General features: G+C 38.6%; 1 protein-coding gene across 2 annotated transcripts in view; it reads right to left on the bottom strand.

The window, feature by feature from the left end:
* The window catches only part of LOC129716556 (alpha-2Db adrenergic receptor), a 566,678-nt gene that overhangs the window by 19,187 nt on the left and 526,227 nt on the right, over positions 1-21,264 (bottom strand). For both annotated transcript variants that reach the window (XR_008726654.1, XM_055666388.1), the window contains exon 3: positions 10,883-11,041. Coding sequence is in view for 1 of the 2 variants with exons in the window: in XM_055666388.1 (XP_055522363.1) it covers positions 10,883-11,041 (159 nt within the window). In the remaining variant the exon portion in view is untranslated. The remainder of the gene's footprint in view (positions 1-10,882; positions 11,042-21,264) is intronic.

Here is a 21,264-nt window from a genome sequence, read left to right on the forward strand (position 1 = left end):
ACAAGGCGAAGCGGACAAGAGCGTGAACTTCTTGGTAAGTTGCTTGACTGTATTACCGGTTTTCGAGCATCTACTGCCAGCCAATGAGTGTTCTACGTTGGAACTCGTTCCAAAATCGCAAGAAAGAATCTAGAGAGATGAAATACAAAACACACCGGGTCGCTAAGGACTCCTTGCAACGCAAGGTCAGACATTGTTAAACGGCGAGGAGCAAAGGTTTCAAACCGGAAGAAAGAAGAGAATTGTATTGAATGCTATGCAGCCATAAACACAGGAGAGCTGAGATTTGGGAAAAACGCTGAGAAAGAGGGACCGGATTCAATTAGGAATCGCGGCGGACGAAGAAATGCCAGTGGATTGATTAGAAGGCATCATATGCCGTAAATATAGAAAGGGCTATCAACTCGATTGTTGCAACTTCCAAGGCAGAATTTCATTAAACATTCCTTTAAAGTGCTTTCGTGTTCTGTTTCAGATAGTGATTAAATCTACCTCTTGGAACTCTCGTTCACCCGGCTTTAGACACCGTATTTCTTGGACGATTGCTACCTTCATGTTCACTCTGCGTAGTTTCCTGTCTGAGATGCCTCCACATACCACGTTCAAAGACTCGGGCTTGGACTGCTCCTCTGCAGTCGTCTTTTACACCCGCAATCCGTGTTTCATATCGCGGCTCATCTGTTTATTACACATTGCGCTTGTACCAAGATAAATAAATTAATCAACCAATCTGAGCGTATCCAACACCACCGCAGTCCCAATACCCTTAAAAATATCAGGCTCTCAACTAGCAACCATGTACTTCGTTAAGGCAGTGTTTATGGCGAGTCTATTTCTCGTCCAAAGCTTCCCATTCGGGAACCGCAAAGGCATCCACCAAAGCAGTTCGCCCGCTATCCTGGTGGAGGATATGAAACCGTCAACAATCGCACGTTCACCCTAATCAGTTTTGTTGGAGAGCTATGTTCAAGCACAATCTGCCACAGCTCGTTCCGTCTCACTGAATCGTACACCGCGTGAAAGTCTGTAAATATATAATATGAATCTGTCTCAAGGTGAACATCTGGTCCGTTGAAGATCGTCTGCAACGGCCTCAGTCCATGGAACAAGATATGGAATGCCTCGAAAGTTGCTACAGTTGAGTCTATGTCCCGTCTTACAGATAGGGCATATGACTGCTTCCAAACAATAGGATAATCTGTTGAATCGCACTATACAACCACCCACTCCCGACTTCAAAAAGTTCAGCAGGTAAGCTGTCGGGTGCTTAAATGTGCTTAAACTCGCTCTTCGTCTGGAGAAAACATTTTATGGACTAAAGCAGGCCCCACAAAGCTGGAACTTGAGGTTTCATACCTTTGTGCTCGAGCTTGGCTTCCAACGTTCTTACCTGGATAGCTGTCTTTACTTATGTTACTGTTGTTGTACGTTAATGACATTATCTTGGTATCCAATCGCCTGGATATTCTAAAATAAAACGGTTATAATCCAGGTCCGAGATGACTGATGTCGGTAAGTCGAAGGTATTCCTGAGACTCATGATCGAACGAGAAAAATCTGAGGGTACCATGAAGATCATTCAACCGGCGCACAGTGGGGAATCGCTGGCCATCGACCCAAAATTGAAAATTTGAATTTTATTTCAATTATATTTTTCCTATAGTTGTACACTATTGAAGTGTCAGAATCCAAATTTTTAGAGTAAAACAACAAATTTTGAATTTTCTATGATTTTTCAAAGTGTACTGAGTCAGCGTTTTTTAGCGTTTTTATTAAAAAAAATGCAATGTTGCGAAATTTGCTGGAGCCTCAAGGGTAACTTGAATCTTGATGACGTCTAAGGAAAAGTTGTCTGTAAAATAGTGGGGAATAAATCCTCATCATTCGATAATGCATAATCTCATTGTAATACTCAAAAAAATTAGGCGGAATCAGAAAAATTTCGTTTTTTTGCATAAAACAGCGTTTAAAGTTTGGACGGCAGGGTTTGGCACTATTGGCACTAGTTTTAAAAGATAGCTTGGAAAAAATGATTTCAAATGCATCTAGTCCGATTCTGCGCAGAGTTGCGCAGAGTACCCTTCTTTCGAACAGAAACAACGAATGTTCGGCACATATCGGATTTTATAAATGTAAATTAAAATTGTACACTGCAAACCGTCAACAGAATAACAAATGACTCGCATTAGTTTGATAATAACAACGTTTTCAAACATGTTTCACTATAATTGATCAAACTATTTTCATATTTACAAGTTAAACTCATCTATATTCCGTTTTTAAACTCAATATCAAAAACTAATCATTGTTAATGTTTTGGATCACCAGCACTGAGTACCAAAACCATGTTTTAAGTTTGTATCATACCAGTCACATGTAAAAATAATCGTGTAAACCCCAATCAAGACATAATAAATCGCCTGCTAATTTCTACAATGCAAAAAGTGAAATATTGTTTTGACTTTAGAAACTGCATTTTGGAAAACTTTCTTGAATGTATTAAAACTGTATTGAAAATGAACACAAATATGAAGGTGAAAGTGAATAAAAAGAAGAATGCGATGAAAAAAGCAATGTAATATAGTCACTTTTTTAAAAAAACCTAAATTAATCCACCTAGCGGTCAGACTCAGCCTTTCTCATTCAAACTTATTATTTGTAAAAATAGATTTACATGAATGCTTAAATCCAATAAATGTTTATCCACTCTTTGGGTTCTAAAATATTGATGTTGTAATTGAAGTATAAAATATGAAATTTGACGTAATGTTAGTACTTAAGAAATAGCGAAATAAAAGCAATGACTCTTAATTTCGAACAATTTAATCACGAGCGATGCCGGGAACGTTCAGATAGTACGATACCACATTTAAATCATGTTGAGGCCATATATATTGATCAAAGCAGGTAAAGTGTTGAATAGTCTTTGAATTTCTTTTCTTTACAAAACTTATGAACAGTATATCAAATTTTTATGAAGTTTGTTATTTGTAAGTTTGAGAGATGACTCGTTTGTTTGACACTAGTTATGTTCAAATAAGTCGTGTAATACTTGAGATAATAGACTTTCGTTGTTTTACAAATTGAAACATAACGCTTGCTTAAGCTTGATTACAATCAAATGAAAAGGTAACGTATGGGGCAGCCAAACTTTGAAACCACGTGTTCAATCATAATTCATCAGTTAACCCTTAACTAGCCCGTTCATCTGATATCAATATTGTTCAAATCGGTTGTGTAGTTTCTAAGATAATGAAGTTTCCTGATTTTCACATTTCGATACATTACAGACGAAGTTACAGTCCGATTACTGCAAAATTCAATAGGGAGTTATGAGGTAGGTAGACCTTTCATTTGATACTAATTCTGTGGAAATCGGGTCAACCATCTCTGAGAAATATGAGTGAGTCCAAGTAAGTTGTCTTGGAATATGTTTCTTTTCATAGCTGGATTTCACATTTTTAAACATAACAGGCAAAGTAATAATCCGTTTGAAAAAAAAATCATTAGGGTCTTATGGGGCAACAAGACCTTTCATATGACACTAATTTTATACAAATCGGGCCAGCCATCTCTGAGAAACATGAGTGAGATTAAATAGTCTCCAGAACACGTTTCTTTCCATAACTCCTGGACCACATGTTCAATCTTCATAAAATTCAAAAGTTAAGGGTTTTTAAGGTAGCCCGTTCATTTGAAACTAATTTTAATCAAATCAGATGTGTGGTTTCTGAGATATTGATGTTTCGTGATTTTTACACTTTGATACATAACCTCTAAACTAGAAATCAGATTACAATAAAATTCAATAGGGTCTTAGAGGGCAACAAGACCTTTGATTTGCAATTAATTTCATTGAAATCTGTTCGGTCAGACCATCTCTGAGAATAGTGAGTGCGAAAAAAGGTGCACATACACACGTACACACCCACACACAAACATATACACCTATACATGCTTATATGCAGAAAATGCTCGATTCGTCTAACTGAGTCGAGTAGTATATGACATTCGGCCATTTGGATCACTTTTCTACCTTTTAATTAGCCAGTGATCGTTAGGAGGAAGCCAATATGTTTACTTTCATTATGTGATTTCACATTTTCATGAACAACGGACAAAGTTACAATCCGATTGCAATGAAATTTAATAGCAACCTATGGGGCAACTAGACCTTTCATTTGACACTAATTTTGTGAAAATCGGTTCAGCCATCTCTGAGAAAAAATGAGTGAGTTTAAACATCCTCAGGATAACTTTTCTTTATTTACATAACTTTTGTACCATATGTTCAATCATTACGAAATTCAAAAGTTAAGGGTTCTGGAGACAGCCCGATCATTTGAAACCAATTTGATTAAAATCGGTTGTGTGGTTTCTGAGATATTGATGTTTCGTGATTTTTACATTTTGATACATAACCTCTAAACTAAAAATCCGATTGCAATGAAATTCAATAGCAACCTATGGGGCAACTAGACCTTTCATTTGCAATTAATTTTATGAAAATCGGTCCAGCGATCTCTAAGAAAAGTGAGTGAGAAAAAAAAGTTGCACATACATACACACACACATTAATTTAGGTTTTTTATATTGCAAATGAAAGTCTTTCAAGCATCATGCATTTTATTTTGAAAAACATTGGAGCCGACGTAAAATTTTCCTCATATAATATATATGAAAAACATTGAAATTCCACTAGCATCAAGAGTATGCATTTTTATGCAAAAAATCCAATTCGGACTCAGCGTCCCAAAATTACTTAAAAACCATGTATTTTCCTTGATTTAAAGACATTTTTTTGCTTGGCCAGCATTTGTATGGAGTCGCCCCACTGTGCGGCGTTTTGGTATGATGAAATGCAAGCCTGTACCGACGCCGCTTAAACGCTCTTACCATTGACCACAAACCCATTTCGTGAGCGGATGGGTTGCTTAACGTGTCTGGCACTACCTGCGAAGCCGGACATCAGCGCTTGGGGTAACGCTCCGAATGAGTATATTTACTGGAACAGTCGGATGACCCGTATCATGTTGATATCCGATACAGTTTTATTCGAGAAAAGCTGTAAGACGGAACTCCAGCAGATCTGTTCACCAAACTGCCGGTACCCGGATAACTGTCCCATAATGAAAAACAACATGTTGAGAAAACGGCGATTTAATATTATTCGTGAATTTTCGGATATCCAGCAATTACATCCAGAACCAATGACCATAACAGTTACATGGCAGCACAAGTTTATCGTTGAGAACAAAAAAACATGGATGGAATTTGTTTCACGTTATCTAACTTGAAAAAAAAAAGACAAAATGGGACAAAATACGCGGGTACATTTCAAAAGTACTCGCATATTCTGTCCCATTACATATAAATTCAACCAGCAACCGGCTTTATCATCGGCAACGTAGATCGTACTACAGAAAAACAACATTAGTCTAATTAATTAAATGACATACTTCTATATGCCTAAAATAATCCGATATAAACTAATCTGGAGCAAAATTATATGTTTGCAGTTTGCACCACTATACAGTGGAACTGTAATGCGGGTACTTTCAATATGGGACAAAAACAACTTGGTATTTTTTCTATGTTTTTCCATGTAAAAGTATCAATTTCAATTTTTTTCCAGAAAATATGGTAACAGTTAAGTCGATTCCCGATGATAACTCAAAAGTGACCAAAACCAGTATGGGACAGTTATGCGGGTACCGGCAGCAAAGAATTGGCTTGTCAAGCCCTTGATGTTGTCTGCAAACCAAGACACGATATTCGACGCCATTTCATAATCCGAAAAGGTGACCTCTCTTTATCTGGAAGTTCTGTAAATCTTAGGCCCCCGAATGTTGGTATTTGGAATCAAAAACTGTTATCCCATGACATTTTGAAATTCAAGATGGCAAGTTGCATTTTCTGGAAATATGCGAAAATCGATTAATTATATACTCTGCAATATGCGTATTTTCGCAATCGGAATGACGTCCAAAACCCAAATATTGATGGTCGATTCCGTTTCCAAAATCAACATGGTGATTCCAGTTTCAGGAAAGTTAAAAATTATGTATTATGTAAATTATGTATTATGTATTTTGGTTCTCCGAAAATTTACGAAAAGCTAATGAAAATATTTATTCCTCCCCAATATTAATATTCCCACAATCGATCCACATATCGACCGATAAAACCTATACCTAATAGGTTTTCGATGCCATGATGTCGACTTTCCGTTTGTGGAGAGCAAAATTACCTTAAAACGGTATTTTGTAAGCAGGGTGACAGGCTCTAAAATGGTGTCTAAAAAACTGCAAACAAATTGTACCGAATACTTATTCAACAAGAGGTTTCTATTTAAAGTGAACTATCATTTTCCGGTATCCTGCGTATCAAACAGTCACCGTTGTTACGACGACTATAGCTTCGACTATTGCTTCGATGCCACGGTTGTAATCATTGAATATTCTAGAAATATAATTTAAGTGGGTAATGTTGACCAACTTATAAACTCGTTTCATGACGTGTTTTTGCATCATTTGAAAGCGAAGAGCAGGCTTGTCGTTTCTCCTCAGAGGATCACTGACGAATAGGAGAATATCTTTCACTGCGGAAACAACTGGTGGACAAGGATTGCTTGGAAAGGGCAGCAAATTTTGGGTATCTGAAAAAATAACCGCGGTGGAATCCGAAATCGCTCCAGAGAGATAATAAACTGGTGTGAACTTTCTCACACGAAAGGACATTATGCTCAGTAACTACACTGCAGTGCTTTGGGTTTCTTTAAGCATATATCAAATGAGGGGAGCACCTAGGTAGAAAAGAAAAATGCGTTGTATGCCTCGCATCTCGAAACTAGAAGAAAAATCCAGCCGCCCGTCACGCATGTTTGTTCTTCGAATACTGTCAAATTCATCTCAGCAGTGCACACCGCGGCGTACTTATGTGTGTTTTCACTAGAGTGATTCACCACTCTTGGTTCGTTCAGTTGTGGCGTAAGCAGTAAGTGTATTTGTTTTCTGCGATCAGCAGAAACACAGCACAAAGCAGAAGAAAAAAATGTGGTGAAAAAATTGCTGCCTTCACCCAACACTCATGCTGGGCAAGAAATAAGCGTTGAATATCCACTCTGCTCTTTACACATATTGAGGAAAATAACAAGCCTAACTCGAAATTTATTCGGAAAGCTGGAAACGCTCTAATATCATAATTTTTGTGAGCTTCAGCAGCTAGAGGCTGGAAAAAGCAGCAGGCACCTCCTAGAGGCTAGAAAAAGATGTTTAAAGTATTGCTACGAAACACTTCACGGAGCTTGTGAATTTATCCCTAATAAGCCATGTAACGGCGGTTCTTTGTGCAACCTTACTAGTTCAGATTCGTCACAGAGGAGCAATCAAGAGCCTGTTCTTCAAAAATGAGAAAAATACGAATATAATACTCGATGACTTTTGACTATTTGATTTGAATATGACTATTAGATATTTTAGGAATATCTAAGCAGATAATGTTGTTATTTGCAGTGGCTTTCAGTTTCGTACAAATATGCATTTTATCATACGATAAAGTGATCTCTGTTCCTACTTTATTCAGAGGAGGAACTCTAGTTGAACGTGGAGGCAAATATTAGTTAGAAATAAAAATTTTTAGGAAAATTGGTCTCATAGAGACTTTGTCGAATTGGCCAATGCCTATTAATGTAGCTAGGTGCTGTAGGTGGCATTCGTATGAATTATTTTTCAAAACTCTAGAATCTATTATGTCTAACATGAAACCAGAAGTAAAACTGCATGTCTATGGCGACTTCAACCAACGTAATGCAGACTTTATTGTAGACATTGAAAATGAATCTATCTTACTCCCAGTCGTAGGCGAAAACGTAACACTGCAGTATCTTTTTGGCAAATCCTTAGAACTCGGTCTATATCAAATCAATCATGTCAAAAACAAACAAAATGCTTATTTGGACCTATTATTCACAAACTGCACTGAAGACTTCTGTGTAGATGCATCATTGACTCCCATCTGGAAAAATGAAGCATTCCACACAGCAATTGAATATTCAATAGTAATGAATAACACTTCGTACCCCACGACTGCGAGTACGAGGATGTACCGGAATACCACAAAACTGACTTCGAACAAGTCAAACGTAGACTTTGCATAATAAATTGGCGTAGTATAATTTGTAAAGAAGGAAATGTCAACGAAGAAGTAACAAAATTTTATGAAATAATTAATCAAATTATATCAGAAAATGTACCTCTAAAGAAAAGAAGACGAACGAACACCAACAAATATCCAGTGTGGTTTAATCCACAATTGAAGAACCTAAAAAATAGAAAACAAAAAGCACATAAAATATACAAAAAAGACAACAATAGCGAAAATCTTCAAAATTACCAAGAAATTTGCTGTCAACTTGACGCAGCCATTAAAATTGCACATGAAGAACATAATCGTAAAATCGAACATCAAATCAAGTCTTGCCCTAAGAACTTCTTTAATTACGTAAAAACCAAACTAAAAAGTAACAACTTTCCATCACGAATGCATCTTGACAGTAATGTAGGACAAACTAGTAATGAAATATGTAGTCTTTTTGCCACTTTTTTTCAAGAAATTTACACCACATATGAAGAAACAGATCGCGACCGCGAATACTTCTCGTATTTTCCTGAATTTTCGAATTCTTTATCTGTCAATCAAATATCTGAATTCGAAATTCAAAACGCACTTAAAAATTTAGACGCTACGAAAGGTCCTGGACCTGACAGAATAGCTCCAATTTTTCTCAAAAATTTGGCAGAAGAACTATCTACACCCTTACAACACCTTTTAACATGTCCCTGAAGAATGGAATTTTCCCAGAACTCTGGAAAACCTCATATTTAGTGCCAATTTTCAAATCTGGCGCTAAATCTGACATTCGTAATTATCGTGGAATTGCCATTATTTCATGCATTCCAAAATTATTTGAATCAATAATTAATGAAAAAATCTTTCAACAAGTAAAACACCAAATTACAACTCAACAGCACGGCTTTTACAAAGGCCGATCAACTACCACAAATCTTTTGGAATTCATAACTTTCACTCTGACTGTAATGGACAACGGTAACCACGTAGAAGCTCTTTATACGGACTTTAGCAAGGCATTTGACAGAATCGACATACCATTATTACTCTTCAAGCTCGAAAAATACGGAACTGAAACAAAATTTTTGGAATGGCTGCAGTCATACTTAACAAAACGAACACAAATAGTCCGCTTTCAAAATTCCTTTTCAAACCCAATAGAAGTAACTTCTGGGGTTCCTCAAGGTTCCCACCTGGGCCCTCTTCTTTTGATATTATACGTAAATGACATTTCCTTTCTTCTTAAGTCAATACATGTGCTTGTATATGCTGATGACATGAAGCTCTTTATAGAAATAACCAATGCAGAAGACTTCGAAATATTCCAGAATGAAATTAATGTATTCTACACTTGGTGCAACAAAAGCCTATTACAACTCAACATTAAAAAATGTAATTCAATAGCCTTTAGCAGAAAAACAGTAACACCACCAACAAACATTTTCTTAGGAAACCAACCAGTAGAAAAATGCAAAATCGTTAGGGACCTAGGCGTAATCTTAGACTCCAAACTTACATTCATAGAACATTATAATACAATTATCAACAAAGCAAATAGTATGCTGGGCTTTATAAAACGCTTCGGCCACAATTTTCAAGACCCATATACAATCAAACTATTATATATTACATACGTCCGACCAATTCTGGAATATTGTAGCATTGTATGGAATCCCTATATTGCCACACATGAAGAACGCATTGAATCTGTCCAAAAACAATTTCTTTTGTACGCGCTTCGTAAGCTAAATTGGACATCATTTCCCTTACCATCATATGAAGCACGCTGCATGCTTATAGACATACAAGCACTTAAAGAACGCCGCGATCTTTCAATGCTTTATTTTATCAATGACATTATTTCTCAACGCGTGCAATCTACTCAATTATTATCACAACTAAATTTTTATGCACCCAGTCGTCAATTAAGAAATCGTAAAATATTTTCGGAAAATTCTCACAGAACAAACTACTCTAAAAATGGCCCAATAAATCGCATGATGCGTCACTATAACCAGCACTGCGAAAATATCGACATCACCATGGGCAGAAATCAAATAAAAAAACGACTAACTACTGGAAATAATGTATAGAATATAAGAAAACATTGTATTATTATAACTGTAGTCTACATTTGCTTGACGAAATAAATAAATAAATAAATAAATAAATTGATAAACGTGGATCGCTGGTCACAAGCTGTAAATTAATTTTTTTTCAATATTACTTCTTCAAAGCCTATATTGTTTTCAATAGTATCTCAAGCTGCATACACTGGTTTAAAAATTTAAAATTATTTGTTTCCTCTTTGAGAACATCAGCTGTCAAAATCAATGAAGGGGATTTCGAGTAGTGACTCACACGAAAACTACTCGAATACTTTTGCCTTGAGTTTGACAGATGAACAAATATTTACCGTTTCTTCAGAGATTTCATAGCATCATCTGCTGGATCAATTTTAGTATCTCACAAACTTCAATCTGTTATAAAATGTTGTCTATGGACAAGTTATCGAAAAAATAATGATAGATATAAAAAAATCAAACTGATGTAATCTACAGCGAAATGTTAAAAATTGTTTTGAATTTGTCATTTATCATGCGTTTTGTACGTAAACTTTACATTCATACTACAAATAACGATTTTTGATGTAATTTCAATTAGAACTTCTTATAGTAAATACATTTCATCGACCAATTATCGCGTAGTCAAATAGCTTCTCGATTAATTAAAGCTAAATCAATCAGCTTACCTGTTCACTGGGCGGCTTCAGCGGCTTTTTACGGATCCCTCGGCGGGCTCGCGCCTTCGCAGCATAGTAGATCCTAATGTAGACAAACACCATGATGCAGCTTGGAATGTAGAATGACCCGAGCGCGGAGTACAGTACGTAACCGATGTCTTGGCTTAGCTGAAAATGGAGAGAGAAAAAAAAAACAATCAGTTTGGATCGCTGAGTTTAGGGCATTTTCGATTTACTAATGGGGTGGTGGTAAATAGGTACGCGCGAAGGTATTGCAGGTCCAAACAATCGCTGTAATCACGTTCCGAGTTGCGTCGGAACTGACGAATGAATGGAAACTGTAATTTCATTAATCGCTGTTCGTCGTCGTCGCTGCCCCGTAACTAGCGAAAGTGTTACACTAGCAACCACTGTGAGCACTTTCCCGTCTCTAATTGTTTTAATTTGATAGAATTAATTTTCATTTTCCTGACTGTAAGTTATTTGCCTGGCCATCATAAACTACCGCCGCGCTAGGAGGTGAGTAAAGTGCAACGCGCTGCTGGAAGACGCCAGCAGCGATTGCAACGGCAAAGACCGGCCCCGTCCAGAATGATTGGTGGCCCATGTTGGCTAGTCTTGGTGACGCGACGCTACTACTGCTGACGCTGCTACCTATCAGGATCGTACATCTTGGCCTTGGACGTTAGCTTGGCGTGCAGCGATGCAGTTCCACTCGCCTTTCGGATTCCGTGAGAGCGACGACGGGAGGAAAACAGCTTCGAGACGAAATGAAACTAAATTTAATTAATGGAACACGGTTGGATCTGGAGCGAATGCTTTAGCTCCAGCTCGGCGATGGTCAAATGTTTTTCAGATTGGTTGGCAAGATTGAGATTTATTAGGTTTCCGTTAGGATCAGATTGTGCTTAACGCGATTGGGCTGCTTCAGCGGGGGGAAATTTATACTCAAACATCGGGACCGGGTCGGGTCTAGTTAGTGGACCGAAAATTGTCGTTTAGTGCCCGGAGCAAGTAAGGCGCGACCTGGAAACTCGTCACACTAAAAACTTTATTTTGTTCTAAAAAAATATATATTCAAAAAAAAAAAAAAAATTCCAGATAATATTATTAAACACAATGCTGAATACTGCTAAATTAACCTCGTCGTCGGAATTCGTTTCGTAAGCTATGCAAAAAATTAAATAATATTTCGCTCAGTGTATGTTCTCTTCTTTATAACATTTTCAAGGAAGGGCCGGAGTTTTGGAACGTGAAATAAAGAATGTTTGATAATTACATTTATAATTGAAATTATACCTCGCAATTCGGAAAGCAGCAGCAGATACGGTATTGATCTCAGAGCTTTTATTCGATTATTTGTGTCACATTGTCCGCTCCAGACATCGAACGATTTACGAATAGACCAGCCCACAAAGTGATCAAATGACAAATTATGAAGCATCGTTAGATCAGTGTTGATGCAATTTATTGTTCTTGATTTTAAGGTTTTTCCAAACCTGCTCCTTCTATGTCGAATCGAATCCCAACAGTTTCCGTGTATCCACGATACGGGAAATGTTTTATTGGCGGCAGTGAACCGAAAATCCAACAATTTACAAAAACAGATTTATTAGTTTCACCACACTGCGCTCTGACTACGAGTGTTCTAAGTGCTGTTTAGCAAGCAAGCAACATTTTGCTGATGGAAAGTTATTACCGGCAATCGTCGTAGCGCCATCATTGGGATCGCACTAAATGGCAATAATGTAGGCGACTACTGCATGTGTTGGTGGGCACTAACGATACAGGGATGCATCAATGGTGGCGAATCGATGACGATAAAATTTTAATAGCGGAACCACCGTAAAATCAAAGTTTTAAACAAAAAGCTATGCTGTGTAGCGTGGGAATCGATTTTCGACGTGGTTCACAGATGCACAACATTCCCGGCAAGGTCCTTCCCGGCTATGAGACTCTATGTGTAGTTTCCCGGAACGGTGGCGGACTCCGACGATAAGCACCATCGCGTTTCAATTACAATATCGTTGAGAGTGCAGTGCAATGTAGTGAGAAGGCCAGCAGACAGCAGAAGCGTTGCTGGCAAAGATTTTCGAGTTACGATAAACGCGATAACGATATCGTTATTCGTTCGAAGCACACCAAAGGATTGAAAGTTCGTTCGGTTGCACAATGAACACACACACTCACTCAGCATTGCAATCGGCGTAATTGATAGCACCCTTCTTGGAAACCTGAAAACGGGGTAAAATTTTGCAACCATAGCCATTTTTAGTACCCTGCAGTGCACCCTTGCAAATTGAGCGTAAATGAAACCGTTTTTGATTGATTGGCCATGTGTTTGCCCCTAGTCTGAGTGTGATTGGGTTTACCTTTTCGGGACTAAAATTGTTTACTAACTGCTTTTTCTGACCCATCTAACTCATTAAAAATTCATTCATCGGTACTACAACTGCTGAAAGGAAACCTAGAGAGTCGAGTAACAGTTACATTCGTAGCTAGTCCATCCATTCCCATACCCAGCAGCCTCGAGGTTTAAATCTGTTTTATAATTTATGCTGTGCTATTCTGCTGCACCATACAATAAATTGTAGGAACAGGAGCTTTGCTGACCAACATGGAACGGCTCGGCTCGGATGCATATGGAAATTTCAATCGTTGTTCAGGGATTAGCGATTCAACTTACGATCCCAAGGTTCTCTGCATTCTGCTCAATGCCTCAAACTTGCGATACCGCTAGGAATGGTATGATTATTTGATTGTTACTAGCATTGCTAATAGAGTTTGGATTGTTTAATATGTAGTGGAAAGCTGCTTTTGGATTATTGGACGTATCCTGTCAAATAATAGGTTAGATTGATGAGGTTTTCGGTTAATGGCTAGCGTCGGCGCACGCCAAAGGAAAAAGACAAAAACGGTGATTATTTGTTTAAGCTGAAACTAACACAGTAGAGACAGTCAAAAATGTTATTTGATAGAAATGGTTCTGTGTCCAAGTGCATTAATAAAAGCAAAGCCTTGGTGTTACATTTCGATTTGGAACTCGACCTTCTGTTTTTATACCTACACAGACATCGCCGCCAACTGTTGTACCAAGGAAGACAGGCTTGATTTTTCGTTTGCTATGGGAACAAAATATCTGCGGGGAGAGAAACTGGCAACAAGGCCGATTGTTTGTGCACGCTTTTATCTCCACGTAATTTCTCCATTTAAAGTGTGTTTTGCGAGAAGTTAAATAGTGAAATCTACTAAAATTACTAGTGTTGGTGTTCCAAACAACAGAACTATCGGAATATGCATTCTTTGGAGGATTTTGTGCGAGATAAGTGTTTTTTTTGAGATTTTTTTTTCTGTTTGAGTTGTTTGTGTTGAAATACTATATACTTAATCAATTGTTTTCTGACATGTAGGCGGCACTGCATTTTTTGCTTTGATCATCGACGTGTAGAGGTAGATTCATACAGATCTGTTTTGTATGTATTTTCGGTTGAGAGTAGAGGGGAAATAAACTATTATTTTCTTGTTCATACGAACGTGTCACTTAACAAAATTTTTTAGTGGTTCGGGTTTATGTTTCGGACAACATTGGACTTTGTTCGCGTGGGTCTTATTTGACAATATTCGACTATCAGTTTAGATGTAATCGAAATATATAATGTGGTAAACCCCTTTAGACTAGCTGTCTGAAGATTAATTTGCTACTAATGACAATTATGTCAAATCGGTGGATAATAATAAGCGTATAACTAAACTGTCTGTCTGTTTGGCAAGAAGCAATTTTGCACAAAATGCTTCAAGGAAATTTCCCTTTTGTACATACTAAAAATCATTCGTTGGTTTCTAGTGAATCGTTCGTTTAGGGTTGTTGTCAACGGGCAATCATCTGACCAGAAAAGAGTACTCTATGGAGTCCCCCAAGGAGCAGTTCTCAGTCCTACGATGTACAACATATTTACAGCTGACCTCGTAATGGTAGACGGTGTCCAGTACTTTCTTTTTGCGGACGATACCGGATTCACCACTTCTAACTCGGATCCAACGATAGTTGTCAATACACTGCAGGCTGCCAAAATGCTATTGAAAACAACCAGAAACGATGGAAGATCAAAACTAATGCTAGCAAATCGCAAGCAATCTCCTTCACACGAAAACGAAGCCCGCGCAATTTTCCTCGCAGTCAGATTACCGTGTGTGGGGAACTAGTCCTATGGTCAGACGATGTAAAATATCTAGGCCTGACATTAGATCGAAAACTGAACTTTGCAGCACATATTAAAACACCTTAACTAGATGCGATAAACTCACAAGAGCACTCTATCCGCTGATTAAACGGCGATCACACCTTGACAAAAAATCAAAGCTGCTGCTGTACAAAACGGTGTTCAAACCATCAATTACATATGGTTTTCCTGCTTGGTATGATTGCGCTGCGTGCCACAGAAAAAAACTACAAGTGAAGCAGAACCGGCTACTAAAAATGATTTTGAATTTGTACCCACTTTACCCAACAGAGGATGTTCACCAAGCTGCAAACATGGAAGAACTTGGTCTCCCCGGGACCGCTATAAGCAATACTTTAGGGGGAGGGCCAGTCGTGCTAAATGGGGCACATCGATGGTTTCCGTCGATTGGTGCCCTGCAAAATATTAATCCCAGATTTCCCTATTCTCGCACATCCTACGCACAATATTCTCTGGCATGGTGTCCGTCCCACTTATTGCCAGCATTTCGTGCCTTATCCGCTTGAAACGCGGACATGTGAAGAACACATGCTCCGCGTTTTATTCCGCACCCGTACATGCGGGGCACATATGGGACTCGGCTTACCCGAACCTATGCAGGTACTGCCTAAAGCAGCCATGGCCTGACAAGATCTGTGTCAGATGGAAGGTTACTTCCCCATAGCGCCTATTAATCCAGCATAATAACTCTAGAATGAGTCGATGTGTCTATCTACCTTTTGTAGTGTTGGACCACTCCCGCTGCCACCTAGCCATTGAAGATAACCGTATGTCGCGTTGGTCGAAGCACTCTACATCCTTTTTGACGATGATGCTGATGGGCATCATGCCAGCCAAGACACAAACCGCCTCGTACGACACTATTCGGTATGCGCACGCAACCCTTAGGCACATTAGCCTGTACGCTCTCTCTAGTTTGCCGCGGTGGCACGAGGTACCCAATAACTTGGACCACACTGGCCCTCCATACCTAAGTATGGACGTAGTCACGCTAGCAAGAACTTTGCGCTTGCTTCTATGGACCACCGCGCTGTCTGCCATCATGCGGGATAGCGCCGCTACAGCCATGGAAGCTTTTAGTGATGGGAATTATCACTAAAAAATGTTACTTGATGATGTTTTTCCTTACTGATAACTATCAGTGGTTACTGATAGTTTTCCCATCCCTAGAAGCTTTCTTGTAGGTATAACCGACGTGGCTCCCGAACGTGAGCTTGTCGTTGATCATAACCCCCAGAAGCTTCAAGGAGCGTTTTGAGGCGATAGTGCATGCACTAGCACTGATCGATGCCTCCTGCTCCGACTTTCTTTTATTTACAACAATAACCTCTGGCTTATGGTGCGCTAGCTCCAGTTTCCTGGAGTGCATCCAGTCTTTCACTACGCGTATGGATAGCACGGCCTTTAACTCCACCTCTTTAATTGACTCGCCATAGACCTCAAGATTTATGTCGTCGGCGGAGCCCACAATCACCACCCCTGGAGGGAGTGTTAGTTTTAACACGTCGGCATACATGGAATTCCACAATACCGGAACCAGGATGGAACCTTGCGGTTTACCTGCGGTAACTAGGTCGCTTTTCTGACCCTTGTGTTGTACACTAGCACTCGATTCTGAAAGTAGTTACCTAGAATCTTGTATAACAGCGTCGGCACTCTGAGGCTCTGTAGCGCTAAGGCTATGGAGTTCTAGCTGGCACTGTTGAACTCGTTCTTCACGTCGATCGTTACGATTGCGCAATAACGAATGCCCCTCCTTTTACGTTGGATTGCAACCTCAGCCGTTCTAGTGACGGAGAGAATTGCATCCACTGTGGACCTACCTTTTCGAAAACCGAACTGGTTGCTTGAAAGACCGTTCTCACTTTCTGTATATTTCACCAGTCTATTGAGGATTACCCTCTCAAGCACCTTGCCTGCCGTGTCCAGCAGGCAGATTGGTCTGTATGCCGATGGGTCACCTGGTGGAGACAGTCGTCAAGGCATTTCTGCATGACCGCCTTGAACAACCCGGGGCTTTTTTAATGGCCGTCTTGATGGCCAAGTTCGGGATTCCATCTGGTCCTGGTGCCTTGCTTACCTTTACGGAGTTTGCGATCTCGATCAATTCATCTTCTGTCACCCTTACCGCATCGTCTGCCTCTGCACGGCTGCCGTCACTCACGGTTGGTGGTGACTCGTCAGCCGGAGACCAGGGACTTGGTTCGTGGCCTGGGAAGAGGCTCTGAATGATCGTTTCTAGCATCGCTGGTGATTGTACAGCCGAGGCTAGCGCACCTCTAGTCTTGGTCATAACGATCCTGTAGGCGTCACCCCACGGGTTCGAATTGGCACTGGCGCATAGTCGTTCTATGTCGTTCATTTCTACTGGCTTTGATTGCGCTCTTAAGCGTTGCCTTAGCGGATCTGAATGCGGCACCGTGTTCCTCTTTTGCTCGTCGGAACGCGCGCGTTGCATCCTCCGTCTTGCACGGAGGCATGCACTACATAGGCCTGCTATCGTTTCACTCCACCAGTATGTCGGTGGTCTACCCTCTCTAGGCGGACGAGACCTAGGCATTGTGGCGTCGCACGCTTATGACAACATCGAATTTAGATGGTCCGCATTCGGGTGTGGTTCACCCCCTTCGTGCTTCCTTCTAATGGCCTGCCCTAAAACATCTGCATCGAAGTACATTGCGGTCGCCAGATCGATAGGTCCTCCTGTACCAACCCGCATATTTTATGGGTACTAGCCGTGACTGGCTGTGCGTCTTCTTCTACGTTTACCACATACGTGGTAATAATGTAATCACGAAAAACACGAAGAATAAATGTGAACTGGAAGCAATTTTAAAATATGCACCGGAATCGCGCGTCAGTCAGTCGACGAATGAATGGTGATGTGATGAAAAAACCCGTGCGATTGTCTTATATACCTACGAAGAAGACTAACGCGACAAGTGGGCGGGGCCACGCACACGGTATTATTGTAGAAAGTGAAAAAAGGTTAGGCTCTCTGCGTTGATTCTTGTAGGTTGCACGTTGCACGCGAAGTGCATTAGGGTGTTGTATCATGATCGGACCAGTCAGAAAATGTACCATGATCGGACCATTTTTTTATATGCGAGATTTCTCAACTATTGAATGAAAAACTGTATCAAATATGTACCCGCACCATCAAAAAACTTCTTCTGATGATGTTCAGAAGATTTCATTTAGATTACTTAAGCATTACTATTATTAAAAAAGTTTCAAAAAATGGTCTATTTTCGAGCACAATTTGCCCTTACAATTGTTACCAAGTCTTATTTTCAAGCAGTGATTTTAGAATCGAATCTTTGAAGATTGCAGTATATTTTCCAGTAATATGCTTCTGTAACATTTAAATTCAATGTAGGAACACTTTTTATATGAAATATTCGCTTTAAAGTTTGAATTATTGGTGAAACGCGAAAGCCTGTTTTGTATCATGATCGGACCAGCATACTTCTGAGACATCACCGTTTAACTTTGCTTATGCTTGATATGTATATCCAATGAAGGATTTCACGTTTAATTGATTGGAACTGAATATAAAATATGAAGCTTATTTTTTATGAAATAGAACTCAGTGTCGTCCTTATTTAGGAAGCACTTTTTCCCGCGAATTTACGAACAGTTTACGAGAGAGTGATAAATTAAAATATATAAAAATTTATATGTGACGTTTTGCGTGGATTTTTTCCACGATTATTTTGAACGGCAAAATGATTTCACGAAGGTGAGAAAGGTTTAAAATTTGATCGATTTGTGATCTTATGATAATATGTATATCAAAGTTATTTTTCAGCAACAGGACTTTCTTTGAGACTAACTACTTTTCGAGCTGTGGCAAAGAAAACGTAAGGCAAAAAACTAATCTTTGAATTTTGTTTAGCGATAAGGCTCAAAAGTTTCGTCTCTCCGAAAAATGTCCTCATACAAAATTGCAACTCAATCGACCTTAAGGAAGTAGTGTCTCAAATTGACCGCTTCGAGTCTCACTTTTTCGACTGATGACAAAAGGCACAGTTCAAGCAATTGTCGATATGGAAAATTTTGTTGATACCAAATATCTTAGACTTGAGTAAAACGCCGAGATCCGGTGTTTTCTCGAGAAAAAAAAAAATATTGGAAAAACTTGACTTTCTGGGACTTGGAAATTTTTGTGCTGGGAAACTCATTTCACTTGTCACACTCTCATTTTCACTTCACTGTTAATTTCACTTCACGGAGCTAATTTTAGATGGAATCGGAAATAGGTCTCAAAAAATGAAGTGAGCGTGAGTGTGAAATATCATTCACCGTGAGGTAACTCCCGTAACAAGCACACCTAAGAATCATACTACACTATAATTTTCGGCAAAAAACTGACTCTGGGAAGTATTATTTTGGAATTAATTCATACGTATTCAAAGTCATGGCTGAATCAACCCAAAGTCAAGAGAAAATGGTAATATACAAGTCAACGTCCGGAATCTATGGAACAAATATGCATTCTTTTGAAACAATTCATTGTTGTAGTAACATCAATAAAATACCATAGAAACAGTTTTTATACTCTAACAAGTTAGAAAAAGTTTAAACAGTAGTTTAAGGGATGACCGAAATATGTTTGTTTCTCTTTAAAGCGAATATATTTTGGCCTTGCCAAGTTTTAACAGCTCTTTGTTTACCATTCTGCCGTTGCGCGCTGAACAAAGGAGCAGCTTGTGACAATTTACAGGTAATTGCTTCTTAATTTATCACATTCAACGATCTGAAATTGGCTGAGAATGCTTGTCGAATCGCTATAAGCCCAATTTTTTAATATTTAGATGCCAAACATTTCCAAAAATCCACAGCCGAAGTATGTCATCCTCAAATCTACTATTTATGCTCTAAAAACATCAATGATAATCTTAAATATAACTAGTCCGAAATATTTCCATACACGGTTCTAAATATGGAGATGGGCCAAAATAAAAATTTGGTGGACCACAATATGTTTTCAGTACTTAGTAGAAGTTTTGATATTCCTGGAATTTTTTTAATATATTGCATTGTTGAACGATGCATGTTAAAATAGACACTTAGCTTTTAACAATGATACAATAGAGTAAGTATTTATGTTAAAAAACTGTGTTTGTTTTCAATAAATTGTGCAACCACTTTCTAAAAAAAATACCCCCCCTACCATTGGCTGAATCGCACTTCAGGTATAAAAGTTAGATTGCAATATTCGGAAATTTGTAGTACTACTTGGGGACTACATCTTTTCTCGATATTGTGCTGGAGGAGTGAGTTATCGGTAAAACGAAACTGCAACCGAAAAAACACCCATAAATTGAATAGGCAAATTTGCCGTATTGGAAGCTCAAATATAATTCATAACGTTTTCGCAATAATTTGAAAAATGTTTGAAAATAATTTGAGAATCACGAAAAAATATCACGAAAAATATAAATATAAAAGATTTAGTCAGAATAAAAAATAACTCTGCCCTCCGAAAGATCCGAAATGACCGTTAAAGAAGACAATTTTAAGCTCTTCTTGCTGGTTTACTTCACGCGGATTTTTGAATTACCGTGTTTTTTTCGCGAAATTTTGAATTAACGCGGGCTTTTTATCAACGTGTTTCTTTTACGTGGGTTTTCGAATAAACGCAGTTTTTCACGAGGTACGTATCACCCGCGTAAAAAAACCTGACTGTAGTGAAAAAAAAAGAGAAACCGCTTTGGTAAGTTTATATTGATAGACCCTTTTGGGCACCGAGGGATCAAACGGTTTTTAGAAAAGTTGTATTTTAAGCAATTCTCAATATTTTGTTAATCCATTTCTTTTGAGTTTGTCATTGAACCCTCAACAACTAGTTCGTCGTTTCAAAGAGTAATGATGGAACTTTTGTTTGAGATAGAACAGAGTTGGCCGCCATCTTGGATCTCGCCACCATCTAAGATTTTATTGGAAAACATGTTTTGGATCAAGTTCGCAACTACCGAATCCAAATTTGATGCCACCATTGGAATGCTGAGAAAAAATGCTTTAAGATTTATTTAAAAAACAGCCCGAAAAAAATAACATCAAAAAGACCTTAAAAATTGCTGTAATTGTACATAGTTTTACCATGAATTATTTATGTTTTTCATTGTGAATACATCATTTTTACAT

The sequence above is a fragment of the Wyeomyia smithii genome, chromosome 1 (assembly GCF_029784165.1).
Source record: "Wyeomyia smithii strain HCP4-BCI-WySm-NY-G18 chromosome 1, ASM2978416v1, whole genome shotgun sequence".
In the NCBI taxonomy this organism is placed as follows: domain Eukaryota; kingdom Metazoa; phylum Arthropoda; class Insecta; order Diptera; family Culicidae; genus Wyeomyia; species Wyeomyia smithii.